At 37.9% G+C, this 17,999-nt stretch overlaps 1 protein-coding gene across 1 annotated transcript in view; it reads right to left on the bottom strand.

Moving 5' to 3' along the window:
* TMEM26 (transmembrane protein 26) overlaps positions 1–17,999 on the bottom strand; it is a 59,269-nt gene that overhangs the window by 25,877 nt on the left and 15,393 nt on the right. The window contains exon 2 of the mRNA XM_006835800.1: positions 1,515–1,593. Within this exon, the coding sequence (XP_006835863.1) occupies positions 1,515–1,593 (79 nt within the window). The remainder of the gene's footprint in view (positions 1–1,514; positions 1,594–17,999) is intronic.

A 17,999-nucleotide genomic window follows, 5' to 3' on the forward strand; every position in this document is an offset into this window, starting at 1 on the left:
ATAACCACACTGTATAGGGATTCCAAGAGTGACTGGTGGGTTTCAACTGTTGACTTTGTGGCTAGTTGTTGTTGTTAAGTGCAATCGAGTCGGTTCCGACCCATAGCGACCCTGTACAGGGTTTCCGAGGGTGTAAATCCTTACGGGAGTAGAAAGCCTCTTCTTTCTCCCGCGGAGCGGATAGTCATCCAAATAGTCTACAATATTATAAACAGGCGATACAAGGAAGATAAATGGTTTCCTTTTTTCTCCATTACTGATACATGCTTGTGGAACTCCTTCAAAAGTTCTCGTGTGCCAAAAATTTGGAGCAAGCATTTTCAAAGTATTTTTAACATCTAAAATACATATGTTGTTGTTGTTAAGTGCCATCGAGTTGGTTCCAACCCATAGCGACCCTGAACAGGGTTTCCGAGGCTGTAAATCTTTACAGGAGCAGAAAGCCTCATTTTTCTCCTGCGGAGCAGCTGGTAGTTTCAAACTACTGACCTTGCGGTTTGCAGCCTGATTTGTAACCACTACGCTACCAGAGCTACCTTACTGTAAACTAGCTAATTGTAGCAAAGAAATTTGCATATGGTCAGATTCTCACAGATCTTGACTAAAAGCATTTTATCAACGAAGTATCAAAAATGTTATCACAACTACAGTTCTTCTGCAATAAAGTCCTGACTCAGTCTGATGGACTTATTACTAACTGGCCTCCTCATTGTACAAAAACATTAATAATAATAAAAGACTCTGACCTAGAATCTGCTGCCCCTGTAAGCTGCTCCTGTAATGAAGCAGCTCACGTGAAAATCAACACCTAGAAATACTTTGAATTTAGACTTTTTATTGGAAGCCATGGTTTTCTTTTTAAGTCTTATACATATAGCCCATGTTTCCCAATGATGTATCCAGTCGTTTCTATCCTTGAGCCTTGGTTCCAGGGTTCTAAAGAGATCCCATTCATTAAAATGGATCCTGGAGTCCTGATGTGGCACTGGGGGACATTGCACTGGACCTAAAGGACAGCAACAAAATGGATCCTGGAAACTCTTCTGCCACCAAATAAATCTTCTGTACTCTGACCAGCCTATATTTTAAGGCAGACTCCTTAAAATGGCTCCTCCAATGTTTTTCTAATTATATATCAGACTATGGATGATGATTTCTTCTTGTTTTCATTGATAACAATACCATTTTACAAAATACAAGATTAGTAAACCCTCCCCATTGTGAGCACAACATGGAAACAAATATTCACACCCCCATATAAACTGTAGCATGTGAGGGAGGGCCTGAGAACACGGCTTTCAACACAAGATGGTAAATAGCCATGCAATCTTAAGTCTTAAACAAATGCAGTATTTTTACTAGTTTTGACAGATCATGGATCCACTTGCTTTTGTTGATGGCCTCTTTCATACTTATTCAATTCTTGATCATTCCAGTTCTAAGGAAAAAGTGCATTTCTGACACAAAACTGATGATACGGTGAAATGAGTTTCCAATTTTCCAAAAGTAAATACCTGGGTCTCATGATGCATTTCAAGAAGCCATAATGATGGGACGATGCTAGTCAAATACAAAAAAATGGCTGGTGAAAACCTGTGAAAAGGAGGGAAAAAAAAAAGATAGTTCAGCTTCAAAGAAAAATTGAAAAAGAGAAACAAATGCGCATACCCAGAGCACATTGAGTCAAAGCCTTTTATCTTAAGTGTTTATTTCCATGGGATGGGGGAAGCATTATGTGATTTCTGCCATATGGATTGTAGAGAAACAAAGTAACTGTAAAAGGTTCCAGCAGCTGTCATTCTCACTGAATTTCTAATCCAATTAATAGATGTTAATTTTAATATGGTTTAATGGGACACTGCCAATTATTTCTAGGCACAAAACTGGATATTTTGTATTTAATATGTGTTACAAAAAAGCAAATACACAATAGTAAATCTTTTTTGGTTTTTTTTTTCAATGTTGCAGTTTCAGGAAGAATGGCTAATTTTTCAGCATTAACCTGGAACACGCTGGGAACCCAAAGAGTAACATCTTCTTAGAAGACAAAAATCAGATGATTTCCAATAGAAATTATACTGGCTATATGTGCATTTGTGAAGCCTGTGAAATATAAAAAAATTTAAAAAGACTTTCAATAGTCATTACTTGTGGTTCAAATTCAGAGAGCTTTAGAAGTCAAACATGTTCAGGTTTAAACTCGAGTTTTGCGCTGACCCCCACAGTGGTTTGTCGTCTAATCGACAAAATGGGGACAATCACAATTATCTCAGAGGAGGGTTTTAAGATACTTTCTGTAAAGAAATGTCCCACAGAGGTGGACATTCAATAACAGGTAGCTATTATTTACTAGGGGACCCTGGTGCGGTGCAATAGGATAAGTACAGGACTGCTAACCACAAGTTTGGCAGCTGCTCATCAGAAACCATATACAACAGGATCACTAAGAGTCGGAACTGACTTGATAGCACTTAATGACAACAATTATTTATTATGTGGCAATATGCAATGAAAATGTGGCCTTACATTTTTGAAATAATGACAATATGCTTTCTAAATATATTCTTATAATTGTGTTTTATTTTAGATTGGACTCTTGCTTTCTCCAGAATATCTCAAACTCAAATTATATGTCAATATCATTTTATTACTGTTTTCAGAACACGTATCTGATGTTTTATAATGACTAGGAAAAGTAAGAAATGTCAGTTGCTCAACAAATAGAATTTTTTTGAGATGAAACTTTACCCAAGCTATATCATTTTAATAACCAAGGACAGAGAAAGTAAACAATCAAAAATAAAAAAAAGAATTAAGAATAGAATTTTAAAAGCTTATTAACCCATCTACTAATATGTTATTGCAACTTCTGGATAGAAAACGAAAGGGAGGAAGACAAAGAGAGATCTTAAAAAAAAAAAAAATCAATATTTAATATAGATACTCTCCCACCTTTGAGTTCTTACAAAAAACAATTTTGAAATAAAAGGTTATGGGTCATAAAATTATTAAAATCTGTCTTGGAAGATGGATGAGCTGTAGAGAGATATCGAAGGTCCATGTTAAATATGTTCTCAAAAAGAAAAGAAACAATTAATTATTTGACCTTACATATCAAGGGAAACATCAGGAGGGAATATTTCCTCTGTATAGTTGGGAAAGGAAGTGAATTCTAGTGGAGATACAGTGGAGAGATGCAAATGTTTGTTTGAATATGTCAAATGTTGGCTGAACTATCATTTTGTTGATTCTGTTGGGGTTAGTTAGCCAAATTCTCTCCTAGCAATTCTGTTATAAAAATAATCTAGGAGAACCATAGACTGAACTTCCTCATATTAAAAGACATTTAAAGTAAAACAAACAAGATTACTTACCATTATCTATGCATTTCTTTCGATAATTCGAAAGTATACTATCTTGTTCTGGAATATGTTTAGGAGTGCGGTGATGTCAGAAACTCGAAGTTCACGATCTTTCTTTTCTGTTGTCTGCTATAGAAAATCCAGGTTCTATAACCTGGCATTCAAAGCCTCCCTTATCTAATCTTATCACCACCTTCCCTTCTACTTCCCTTAATGCATTCTATAATTTAGTCAAGTTGAGTACCTCATTTGTCTCAAAAGGTACTGTGTATTTAAAATAAAACAAAACAAAATGTTCTGGGAAAATGCTCCTTATTTTAATCTCTCTTAAGACGTACTCACCATTAAGTAATCAGAGAGAGAGAATCATATTAAGGGCCCAATAATGAATTACATTCATCTCAGTCCACAATCTTTCTTCCCATATTTCCTACCTTCTCAGCCCTATGCCTAAAAGGATTTGCTGAGATTCCAGAAAACTGCCAACTATAGCTGAAACACATAGGATCACCAAATGATAAACACTCAATCATTCCCTTCACTCCTTCAAAAAATGTTAAAAGCTGGTGGAGAAAATACAAGTCTCCATTACCTAGGAAAGTATGTATAGCATATGAGTATATTTTATTATTTTTTTAAAATTATTATTGGATATGAAGAATGAATTTCAGAAAAACATAGCGCATGTTTTGTTTGACTAACCATGGATATCCATTGTTGTCAATGCTAAGTGCCGTCGAATTAGTTCAGACCCACAGCTACCTCGTGTAGGGTTTCCGAGGAGAAGCTGGTGGATTTGAACTGCTGACCTCGTGGTTCGTAGTCCAGCACTGATTCTACAGTACCACACTCCCTATTAATGCTGAAATAGAATCCATGAAAGCCCAGTGTTGTCGTTTGTCATTTGTACTTCTGGTCTGGTTAATTCGGAGAAGGGTTTTGGAAAGGTTTTCGAGCAAATGTCCCCCATATTATGACTGCCTGTTTTGAAGTGGCCTTCTCTTAACATCTCTACCCATAAGTATCCTGTTTGTATTTCAGGGGCACAACAGGGATTACTCTTAACATTATTTCTCTTGTGATCCAACACATTTGCTACTATTTTATACACCAAACAGATTGTGGTCTAGTAGACTCCAACTCATAGTAACTTTGAAGGACAGAGTAGAACTGCCCCGTAGTGGTTCCGAAGCTGTAATCTTTACAGAAACAGACTGCCACACAGTTCTCCTACAAAGCAGTTACTTGGTGGGTTTGAACTGCCGACCTTTGGGATAGCAACTGCATGCTTAATGTAATATCTGAAAGTAGATCTTGGTCATATCTATTGTTATACCCTCCTGCCCTCTTCCTTCATCTTCTCTACTTCCCAATCTCAAAGCCTTACTAAGTCTTCCATTAATTTCTAGTGTGGTGCTGTGGGTTAATGCGCCAGACTACAAAGCCGTTTGAACTGCAAGGTCAGCGGTTCATGTTCACCAGCTGCTCCTCGGAAACCTTATACAGAGTCGCTATAAGTCAGAATTGACTCACTGGCACTTCACAACAACTTAAATGCTCGAAGGCCTTAATGTGTGGATAAAGGAAGAAATGAACAAATGAGTTAATGAAGACTACAAGGACCTTTTATTTTCATTTCAGGTTTAGTACCAAGTATTAATGAGCCCTTGTGGCAAAGTGGTTTAGATTTCGGCTGCTAACTGAAAGGTCAGCAGTTCAAACCCACCAGCTGCTTCTGTGGGAGATAGATGTGGTAGTTGTTGTTGTTAGTGCCATCGAGTCAATTCCGACCCATAGCAACCCTGTATAGGGTTTCCAAGGGGCAGCTGGTGAGCTTGAACTACCGATCTTGTAGTTCAAATGACTTTGCAGTCTGACACATTAGCCCACAGAGCTACACCAGGATTCCAGATGTGGTAGTATGCTTCCGTAAAATTGCTGCTATTATTGTTAAGTACCATGGAGTTGGTTTTGACTCGCAGTGACCCTGTATTGAGTTTCTGAGGCTTTAAATCTTTTGCAGGAGCAGAAAGCTTCATCTTTTTCCCACGGAGCAGCTAGTGGGCTTAAACCACCAACCTTATGGTTCACAGTCCACTGTTTATCCTTTGGTGCAATTGTGCTCATTCCCATGGCTCAATTTTCAGCCAAACAGTAGATAAGTCTATAAATGGGGAAATAATACTAGTGAGGTATGCACACCTTAGGTTAATCAGCCATTTGAGACCAAAAGGGCAGCCTTAACCCAAGGACAAAGTTCAGAAGGGTTAAGAAAAAAAAAGACTAGGAAGGAAACAAGAAACCCAGGGAGGAAGTGGGACAAGGGATATCACACTGAGGGGATTGCAATCAATGAGATGAAACAAAAGGTATATGAATCTGTTCATCAGTTTTTCTCATAGTAAACCTTCACTCCATTCCCAAAAACTGTTTTAAAAAATAAAATTTGATGTTCTGCTTTGTAAACCACCCATATTTCACAAGAAAAAGTTTTGTTTTGTTTTGTTTTTAAAAGAAAAGAATATCACGCGTTCAGTTCTAGAAAAAAACACTAAGTGTCTTTCTAATTCAGGCCTTCTTTCAATAGGTATTTCTTCTCCCTAAGAATGCCTCTCATTTCTTGTCTGATTAGCATCATCTCACAGTCCTTGTCAAGTATATAAGATTCCTCTAGAACCTTGCCCCGCTCTCCAGTCTAAATTAGCTCCTCCTGTTATACTTTTCTGTAGCACATTTTTCTTTTAGTCCATATGTTTTAAATCTCATGAATATACATACATAGACCTGTATGTATATTGTGGTGGAACAGTGGTTTAAGTCCTAAGTTGCTAACCAAAAGATCAGTAGTTCAAACTTAACAGCTACTCTGTGGCAGAAAAATGTGGCAGTCTGCTTCTGTAAAAATCATAGCCTTAGAAACCCTGTTGTTATTAAGTGCCGTTGAGCCGGTTCCAAGGAGCTGCTGGTGAGCTTGAACTGCCGACCTTATGGGTCAAACCAACTTTGCAGTCCAGTGCATTAGCCAGGATTCCTTGGAAACACTGTTATTGTTGTTGTTAAGTGCTGTCGAGTCGGTTCCGACCCATTCTGACTCATAGCGACAGGATTTCCGAGGCTGTAAATCTTTATGGGAGCACAACGCCTTATCTTTCCCCAGAGCGGCTGATAGTTTCGAACTGCTGGCCTTAAGGTTCGCTGCCCGATTCGTAACCACTACACTACCAGGGGAATTAATTCTCTGTCCTATAGGGTTCCTATAAAATGGAACTGACTCTGGGGTTACAGATTTGGGAAGTTGTTTTGTTTTGCTTTTGTATTTTGTGCATCCAGTTTTTTAATTGTCATCAACCCCAAATTCTAAGCAACGCAATCATAAGCACCTCATCTGTCTGCTTATCACTGTACCCTCAGTTCCTTCCATGGTGCCTGGCACAGATGGTGGGTTCCCCACAAATATTGAGTGATGTGATAAATTGATGTACAGTTTCTACTTTGAAATTATCTGTTGTGGATTTGACTAGAAATATCTTTTCAAAATATCATAAATGAATCATTATTAGAAGTTTTAGCAAAAGAAATGTAATTATTCTGGTTTGGGATGAATTTAATATTGTTCTGCTACTATGAAATATTTAATAGAACAGTGTGACATCTTAGCCATTACTTATGATTTTTGGAGTTTGCAGTATTCTTGGTTATGAGTCATCAGTAAAATTCCATTTAGAAACCAAGAAGTGTGAATTCTAAAAATTATTAAACCAGACCTGATCCCACATTCATCTATGTAATTAATCAAGTTGCAGGTCCTTTCTCAGGAGCAACCAAATAGTAATTTTACTTCAGTTTTGAAGTCTTGATGGCATTAAGATTAAGTCGATGTCAAGCACATTATATGAAGAGTGATACCACAGAACAGTCTGACAGACACAGAAATAATTCAAATCAGGTGTCTGGATATTTGTTTATAAGAAAGAAATATACTCTTTACAAATTAATAAAGACAAATATACAAGTGGGCTTTAAAAAGTCTGTGGAAAATCAAATTCAAAGAAAACAGAATTTTTCCATGATCTTTCTGAAGCCCCTCATCTGATTAAATCCATAAGACTTATCCAAATGAAATTAAAAAAAAATAAAATTGATAAGGCCTTTTTATTGATGAGCTATCTGGCTTTGAAAACTCAACTGTATTCCAGTTTCAATTACCCTTCTTCTGCCAGAACATAGAAGCTGCCCATACACGAGTGCCAAATTACATTGCTCAGCAATTCGTTTCTAAATGAAATCCCTCTCAAGATGTTCTTTCTCCCTACAGAAACTTTTTTTTTCTTTTTAAATTACACTGCCCTCAGCAAAAAAAATAAAATATGGTTTATGATACAAAGTTATCATCGCAGCAAATTATAATTTTTTTATGTGTGTAAAATAAGGATGTTATGACACTTAGCAATTTAGGTCTGTGATAGATTTTATTTGCTACAACTTGGAATTAGCCTAGAATAACGATTCCATTTTCCTCATTCTAAAATGATAGTTACATTGTTTTCTCATTGAAAGTAAAATATTCATTCATTTTAGAAACATTTGTTGTTGTTGTTGTTGTTGTTGTTGTTGTTGTTAGGTGCCATCGAGTCGGTACTGACTCATAGAGATCTTATGCACAGCAGAACGAAACACTGTCCGATCCTGGGCCAACCTCACTATCGTTGCCACGCTTGAGCCCATTGATGCTGCCACTTGGCCAATCCATCTTGCTGGGGGTCTTCCTCTTTTTCTCTAACCCTACACCTTACCAAATATGATACCCTTCTCCAGCGACTGGTCCCTCCTGACAATATGTCTGAAGTATGAGAGACAAAGTTTCGCCCTCCTGGCCTCCAACGAGCACTCTGGCTACACTTCTTCCAACCAGAACTGCTGGTTCTTTTGGCAGCCAAGGCATTTCCAGTATTCTCCTCCTTCACCACAACTTAAAAGCATCAATTCTTCTATGGTCTTCCTTATTCACTGTCCAGCTTTGGCATGCATATGAGGTTAGAAACATATAACAATATAAATAGGCAAATAGAAGAAAAATGAACCATATCACCCACTACCCTGCTCAACTATGTAACTTTTTCTCTCTGCATATATACTTAGTTTCCAACTGTGAAGATTCTTTTCTTTTAGTTGTACCCAGAAATTCAAGTAGCATTTAAATGAAGCAAAAATAATGTTCAAAAACCACTTTAGTGCAAATCCAGATTTTATTGGTATTTTCATTCTCAGTGTTTTCTATCTACAAAGGTTTGTTGTTATTGTTGTTGTTAAGTGCCATCAAGTTGTTTCCGACCCATAGTGACCCTGTATAGGGTATCCGAGGACCAGCTGGTGAGTTTGAACCGCCAACCTTGCAGTTCAAATGGCTTTGCAGTCTGGAGCATTAACCTACAGTGCCACACCAGGACTTCAGTAGAGTGGGGTTATTAGGATGTTGAAGGTTTAAAATCTCATGTTAAATCATCTGGAATACTTTATAATGGGCTTATTTTCATGGAAACCAAGAAACTAGGTCAAGATACCAGTTTGTGTGCCCCTGTGTGGCACTGTGGGATAAAGCACTGGACCATAAGGTGGGTTTGAACTTCAAGGTCAGTGTTCATACTCAGAAGCCGCTCCCTGTAAACCCTATACTGGGTTGCTATGGGTTGATCCTTAACCAACCCTGTATAACAATCTAAGGATTGTCTGTCCCTCTTTCAGGTAGACTGATTTCCCTAAGTGTGCTATAACATGAACCATCTCCTTCTAGGCTTTTCAGCAAGGACTTTATATTAGTACTAGGGTGGAGGGAGAGACAGTGGCCAATATGACTGAGTCAGTATGTGGTCAAACCTTCTGCATCTCTTAGAACTCACCCAATGCTCTCACAGAACACACAGCCTCTGGATGCTTGTGAAGTCACTTGTCTAATCATAGCCACAGACCATTTAGCTCACTATCTCCCACTCCTAGAGCCCTCTGCCTGGGTACCAACTGGGAATGGGGTAAGATGACAATAAATGGCCATAATCCATGAAAATCCCCAAAGAAAAACAATGTAGAATGTGTATATTTAATACGTGCCAAGATGAAATGGCAGACTTGTTCGCTCAGTGATCTTTTGTGAAAGGAGAGGAATAACAACAACTGAAGAGGCTTCTGGCAACATACTAACCAGGCACACTACTCAGACCTGCTACAGCAAAGATAGGCCAGGCTAAATGAAACACATCCAGATGATAGTCCTGGGACTCAGAGCTTCAGAGGGAAGGATAGAGAACTGGATTGAGCACTGACTTGGAGAAGAAGGTGAACAGGGTCCTCGGGAAAGGAGACTCATGGATGAACTGTCAGCTGATCTGACACAGTTACCTTGAAGTAGTGCTGGATCTGGGTGGCAGCCTGGTGGTCCAGATACACACCTCTAACTAGTGATGAGAAAGGTGTGATTCTCTCCATTCCCCATCCTACCCTGGTGACCAGCTACCACCCCTCATCTAGACCCAGCACAGCACCTACTCTGTCAGAGGTTAGGAGCCATGCCATTGTAATCTGGCATTAGATGCACCACCGCCTGGTACCTAGAGGCAATGAACTGTGACTATACAGAGCAGTAAAGTACACAGAGCTGGTCCCTGACCAGTCCTAGACGAGCCAGGCTCCCACCTGCCTCTAGGCCTGAAAGTTCTCGTGGTAACAAAGACAGACCATGAACTCAGTCACTAATAGGACCTGTATGAATTATTCTCGGACTGGGTGCCATGAACATGAACATCTAGGACCAGGCAACTCACCTTCTCATCCCACCTGTTCCTACTTTGTGAGTTCCTTGGCTGGCATGAGATGCCCAGTTTTCTCTGGACTCTGCCCTAAGTTGTTTTGTTTTGTTTTTCCAGTATTTTTTCTTTCTTTCTTTTTTTCTTACTTAGCTTTCCTTCTTTCTTCTTTTCTAATGTTTCTAATTCCCCCCCTTCCTTCTTACTTTTCTCCCTCTTGATTTTTCTTTACTATTTTCTTTTCTTCCCTCTCCTTAGTTTTTAAAAATTGTATATTTTCTTTGTTTGTGTTTTCTCTTTTACTTTTCCTTTCTGCTATTTTAATACCCTTTTTTTCCCCTTCTTTTCATTATTATATTCTGTTTTCTTGCTGTACCTGTTGGTTTTTTTTTTTTTCTTCTTTATTATTTTCTTTTTTGCTGTTGTTTGCTTGTTTTTTTGCTATGTATATGTGCATTTTCTTGTGCTGTCTGGCAGAAGACAGTAACCATGCCCATACAGCTCAGACAAGCATACCCTTTGCAGCTGCTAGACAAGAGCCACTACCAGCTACTATGCCATTGGGCAAACAAAAGACAGCAGCCCAAACCAGCCAATCCCACCCTGAGCTCAGAGGCACAAATAGAGAATCGAGAATTGTGTTTAAGCTTCCATTCTCTAATCACACCTGTTGCTGATGTTGTTAAGTGCTGTTAAGTCAGTTCCGGCCCATAGTGACCCTATGTAGAGTTTCCAAGGACAGCTAGTGAGCTTGAACTGCTAACCGACCTTGCAGTTCAAAGGGCTTTGCAGTCTGGTGCATTAACCCACCATGCCACACCAGGATTCCTTAATCATACCTATAAGGATGCGAATGATGAGTGCCTAAGAACACACGGACACACAACCATCAATTAAATAAAAATACAATGATAGTACATGTCTGCAAGACAGAAGACAATTTCAGTTCATACAAAGAAACAAGAGAGTGGCTTAAACAAGTGACCAAGATGCAAAGCCAGGAAACATTTCTGATGAAGAAAAGGTATTGGAACTACTTTAAAAATAATTCAAAAGAATGATATTTAAGTACCTTCAACAGAATGAGAAAAAGATTGAGAAAGTTGGAGAACACAGAAAACAACTTCAGAACAATTCAGGAAAACACACTGACAAAATCAATAAAAAATTAGAAACAATGCAAAATCTGTAAAAAGAAATCATGACACTAAGATTTCAGAAATGGATAATATTGAAAGGGCAAAGGGGTAGATTTGAACCAATGGAAAGTCAAAATAGAAAACTTTAAGACAAATCTCTCAATACTAATCTGCTAGAATAACAATTAGATAAAAGGACAGAATATGAAGAAAGTCGAAAGTAGGTGGGACACCTTCAAGCAGAATAATTTATGTTGTTGTTGTTCATTGCTATAAAGTTGGTTCTGAATCATAGCAACCCTGTATAGGATTTCCAAGACTTAAAAAAAAAAAAATCATTGGGGGAACAGAAAACCTGATCTTTCTCACATGAGGTGGCTGATGGCTCAAACCACTGACCTTGTGGTTCACAGTCCAAATCTTATCCTATGGATCCACTATGTTCCCAGAATAATGTATGGGTGACTGGAATTCCAGAACAAGAAGAGACAAAGGAAAACACAGAGAAAATTGTTGAAGAGTTGTTGAAAGAAAACTTCCTAAGAAAGATAAGAAAATAAGCATTCAAGAAGCTGAACAAACTCCAAACAGGATAGATCCCAAAGAAAACAACCAAGACATACAATAAACAAATGTTCAACAACCAAAGACAAGAATCCTGAAAGCCAAAACCAAAAATCACCAACAAAGAAATACCAATAAGACTAAACTCTCATTTTCAGCAGAAACCATGCAGGCAATATGATATGATGGCTTACATAAAATGCTGAAAGAAAAAAAAAGCTAACCAAGTTGCCATACACAACAAAAAATGCCAGACACAACAAAACTGCATCTCAAATATAATGATATGATAACATTAGGACATTTCCAGATAAACAGTAACTAAAGAAAATTGTAACAACCAGACCAATTTTAGCAATTTATAAATATTAAGGGAATTCTTTGGACGGAGATTCCAGAAGAGCAGTAACTCCTCAGAAACCCTACATAGGTCTACAGCACCCAAGAGTCAATCCAATGTGAAAACAAACCTACAGGACTAAAAATAGGATACCAGAGATACCAATTTATAATGAAGACAACTACAGAGTAAAATGAGGGAATAGTATAGTTATAGAACTTCCAAATGGCAGTGAAGTCAAGTAGATTTCCAGATAAAACAAGCTCGGGAAGACATTAAGCTCAGAAAAGAGCTTCTAGAAACCTTCTCATCAAAAACAAAATTACAAAGAATTAATAAATAATAAAGCAACAGCAATGAAGAAAATAAAAAGAAATCCCACAAATCAAATGAACTCAGCACATAGAAAAACCAAAAACATCACAATAAAACACACAGAAAAATGACAGCAACCAATTCATACAGCACTGCACTAGGACAGGAGCAGAAAGCTTCCTCTGTCTCCCATGAGCCACTGGGAGATTCAAACTGCTGCCCTTGAATTAACAGTCCACTGCTCCACTATGGTTCACTAGTGTTGTTACCATTAATTACTGCCAAGTAGAATCCAACTCATAGCCACCCTGTATGGGGTTTCCAAGAAGCAAGTGATGAGTTTGAACCACCGACCTTGCGGTTCAAACCTACCTTGCAGTCCAGTGCATTAACCCGTAGTGCCACACCAGGACTCCAGGCTTGCTAGTAAAGGTACATAAATACCCATGTACAAATATACTCTGTTAACTCTTTATATATGGGTGAGTACACTGCCACTCTTCCTCCCACACCTGTTAAGCATATATGTACCTGTGGTTCATCGCTATTGCAGGTTTGTGTTTAAGACTATATTTCTCTCTGTTCCCTTCGTTGTTTCACTTCTCCCAGTATCTACTGCTTTTATCATTCTTCTGCCTCCTTCCCTCTTGTTTTATATTGCCTTCACTGTCACCAAAAGTAACATGTTGTGGCACTGGAAGTTAAAACACTGGATGCAAGGTCAGTTTGAATCACAAGGTCGGTGATTCAGACCCACTAGTTGCTACTCCAAAACCCTACACAAGAACCCTGTGAGGTGGAACTTCTCAACAGCGCTTAACAACACCAACAGCCTCTTATTCCCCTTTCACTCCTACCTTTGCTAGCCCTCAAAGGATGTTTCTTTTAGTGTGAAAATCTTTTCTTGACTCTTTACAATAATGGTCTCATATAATATTTGTCATTTTGTTATTGAATATTTTTACTCAAGAAATTCTGGTGGTTGTAGGATACACATTGGATTGCTAACTGGAACGTCAGTGGTTCAAACCCACCAGAGGCTCTGTGAAAATACATGAAAATTTTTGCTCCCACAAAGATGTACCACCTTGGAAACTCTAGGCAGGGTTTTTATGAGTCAGAACCAGCTCAACGGCACTTAATAACAACAACATATACATGGATATATTTGCAGCAGCTATAAATCCATATATAGTCTACCAACCTATATTCAACAGTGGGTCTAGTCTCATTTGCCTTCCCATACTTGTTCAGGTTGTTGCATTTAGTCTTGTAAGAGAGAATATTAAAGTAAATATTAGAGTTCATACTATCATTTTCATTGCGTTTTATTGCTAGTTGTTGTTTTAAAGGTTACATCCCCAAATTATGGTATAAATTGGTGGCATGATTACTATACACTTCACTTAATCTAAATTTTTCTAGGTGTGTATCTGAACAACCTACTACCATCCAATATATTCCAATTCATATCAACTCTACATAGAGTTGCCAAGGCTGTAAATCTTTACAGAGCAAACTTTATTAAAATTCAAACTATTCACATTCAGACTTGAGCTGTAGTATGCGGTAGTATTACTAAACCAGTTGGAAGAACAAAAAAAAAAAAAAATCAAGATTGGGCTCTATATTCTATTTTTCTCATAAATTATTCCTGAGAACCAATAAAATCATGGCCCCTTCCTAGAGAAATTGGTTTCAACTAAAACTGTAAGTGACAATCTGAAAAGCCCCTGTCTCTTTTCTCCATTCTTGGGTACTTACCCCCTACTCCAAAAGTTAGTACAGAAATTATGTAACTCAGAAAATTTCCTTGTCTACCAAACCTTCCTTACTGATGATATCTTTAGCTTGCAGCATTTCTGCATTTTTGGACCAATTTTACATAAAATTATTTGATTTTCAGAGTGCTGTTTTATACTGACCACATATAAATATATATTGTATATTACTTCAAGAATTTCCCAACAATATTTAGTACAGCAAGTACTTGTTTAATGAATAAATAACATTTCTGTTGGTTATGAACATTTTAAAACTTCCTGACAGGATACAACACATTACAGATGTTATTTATATAATGCTTTAATTTATTTCATTTTTAAAAAGACAGTGGTATTCATTTCTATTCTGTAGAGAAAGTTAATTCTTAGTTTAGGATCAAAAATAAAGACATGTTTCATTTTTCCTTTCACTATCTTTTACCTCCTGTTTTGGTGTGACAAGAATATCTCCTTGTACAAGTGAGCCATGTTTTTGGGTAGAATGAACTTTTCAAAACTGTTTCTAAACAAATCAACTCAATGTATCTGTGGTGTAGTCAGTTATTAAATGTTTCTTCATGGCATAGTTTGTAATTCCCACCAAACAACATGTTTGTCCTGCTGAATCTGGGTAAGAGAAGGTAGGGGAAGATGCTGAGATTGATTTGTGAGTGGCTGTTAACTTGAGTATGATTATAAACACTTGGAAATCTAATGAGGGAAATGGTAAATGTTATCATCATCTTGGTTTAAAATGAGCCATCTCAGAAGCAGGAGGGGATATCTCACCATCGTCAAAGACGAGCCAGGTGTGGAGCATGTCTGTTGGACCCAAAGATCCATGCACACTGAACCTCCACCACCCAGGGACAGAGAGCTGTGACACTGGAGAGATGGCAGAGGAGCCGCAGCAGCAGAACCAAGAGCAGTGGGCATCCCAGACCACGGAGCAAGTAAAGCTGGATGGCATCACTTGCTTACACAATGGAATGTCTCCAGGCATTTAATTGGGGGTTAGGTCTGCTCACCCATGGAGCTAGAACTAAAAGCTTTCAGGCTGCGAGCTTATGGTGGAGTGGTGTGTCCTGTAGGCATTTATCAGCAACCCTAAAAGAGCTTTGTAAGCTTGACCAGGCAGAGAGACACTTGCTTGTGGGCATGGCTGAGGTGAGGCTATCCCGACTGGATATGCCTTGAGCATATCTGACTAATTTCTGAATTATAACCTGTTAACCTCACTAGTAAATCCCATAACTGTATTATCTCTGAGTTCTATGTGGTCATTGCAGTGAATTATCCGGCTCGGCATGATTAAAGTGCTCCAGGAGGGATGGTTGGCACCAGTTTTTACAGTACTATTAGTAAGTCTCATAGGATTTAGCTACCCAATTTGGGGAGGGGGCAGGAATTCCTTCTTCTCTGCTAGAGGAAGACCTTGAGTCTAAAAATTGCATGGTTGTATTATCCACTGGCAAAATCAATTTTGTTACTGAGTGTACAGTACAATTAGGCTGATGAACTAAGCGGTGTCGTGAATTTCTAAGGAATCATCTACTACTGCTAATGTGAGATTGGGAATCCTTCGCTACACCTTGAAGCCTTGTTTCCCTCTTTTGCAAGTAGGAGCAATATTAGTATCTGTGTCCACTAATGACTGAATGCAATGATGCATGCAGTGCAAATGCCTACTTGAATAGACATCAGTGTTCAACAAATGTTACCAACTAATGTGATATTATATTGTCACAAGGAGTAACCTTGGGAAAGCGATGTAGCTTTACTGAGCAGTAGTGTCACCGAGATTATCTGAGATAATAGTTATAAAACAGGCAGGGAGCATCTATCAGTGCTCAGTCATTGAGAACTGTCACCGCCCCATTATCATCATCACCAGCATCTTCACCATCCTCCTCATCGCTATTAGTGACAGGCTGTCAGATATTGGCAGAGTCATTAGAAGATTATTCCAGGTGGGTTATGTGTGTATGAAACCAAAGGCTCAATTAATGAGAAACAAAGAATGCTTGTAGGATGTGCCCAGGGCTGGCAGAAGCATTGATGTTACGCAGAACTTCTTTTTTTTCTTCAGATTACTATTTTTTTTTCTAATAAGTGTAAAAACTTAAGTCAGTTGTAAATTAACTACTTATATGAGGTCACTCAGAAAAACTTAAGATAACCACCCTATTTTAAACAACTATGTTTAGGTTCATATTCAGAGAAAGGAAGAGAATCAGTGCCCATCTTGGCATTTTCTATTAATAACAGACTCCTGGTGTGGCACTGTAGAATCAGAACTGGACTATGAACCATAAGATCAGCAGTTCAAATCCATCAACTGCTACTCGAAAACCCTGCATATGATCACTATGAGTCAGTCAGAACTGACTCAACAGCACTTAACAATAACATTAAGTCCTTTAATAAGATATGTCCAGAATTCAATACCATGCTACAAAAGAGTTTTTGATACTTTAAAAAAAACAAAACCAAACCTATTTTGTTTAAAACACACACATATACAAGAAATACCAGTTTTCTTTAACTAAACATTTAATACACCGAATGTCTAAGTCTCCTAATACCAGCACTTCACAGAAACTTCTAGAGTCTTGAAGGACGCACACATACACACACACACACACACATACACACACACACTGGAAAAATAATCCTTGAAGTAAATGTGAATTTGCCATTACTGGGGGGGAAAAGTTCAACCATTCAGATTTGTCCTGTTGCTGTATGCATAATCATGTCACTGCCATATAAAAGAAATGCGTAAAATAGAAAAATAGAAGTATATTTATGCTAACTCATGCAAGCTGCTCACAGTTATCTGCATTGCTTTTCTCTAAGTCAAATAAGTACAAGATGCTACAAAATACTAGTAACCTTAATTTTCAGTTCTAAATCTCTCAATTGAGTATGTCAATGGTTCCATTTCCATCTAGCTCATTCTAAATGTGGACATATTATTACTATAGCCTTAAAGCACTGTCAAAGAAAAGAAGAAAATAGGACTTTTTCCCTTGGTTACAGGACACAACACTAATTTAGGTAGGATAATATTCTCTTTCCTCAACAGTGCTTTGATAACTAAAAACAAAGTTATTTGCTGATAACATTCAATGCTATCTGCTGATAACATTCAATGCTATCTTACAATGTTGCAAAGTAAAGTCACTTGAGGTCACTTGAGGTCAAGGCTCATGATAAGAAACACACAGACACTTAAACACACAAGAAGATAATGAATACATAAAACGGGCAGAGTTGATAAATTCAATGCACAGTAGAAAGTGTTACTAAAATAAAAATCCACAGAGATGTTTCAGGAAATCTGGACAGCAAATGTGAAAAGGAACAGAAATTGTGTATCTTACAGGAGAATTTCCAGTTGGCCATCTGAAAGCCAAAGGGTCGGTCTCCTTCCGAATCCCTCCTACTCATTCCCCCAAGGATCCAAAACAGTCAGCAAGGACCAGTGCTCTTAGATCCGAAAGTTCTCACAGGCATTTTATAAATATTATTTAGTGAAGGGAGATGTGTATTAGCACTTTCTACAGATTTATACCATAATAAAAAAAATTGTTCTACACTGCTCAAAACTTATTCATTAGTATCAGACTTCATACAGTATGCTCATATCAGTCAAGGCTAGGTTTTTAATTTTTCTGTTGTTCAATATTCCAATTACAGTTGAGTAATCAAAACTT

This window comes from Chrysochloris asiatica, unplaced genomic scaffold (assembly GCF_000296735.1).
Source record: "Chrysochloris asiatica unplaced genomic scaffold, ChrAsi1.0 scaffold00020, whole genome shotgun sequence".
In the NCBI taxonomy this organism is placed as follows: Eukaryota; Metazoa; Chordata; class Mammalia; order Afrosoricida; family Chrysochloridae; genus Chrysochloris; species Chrysochloris asiatica.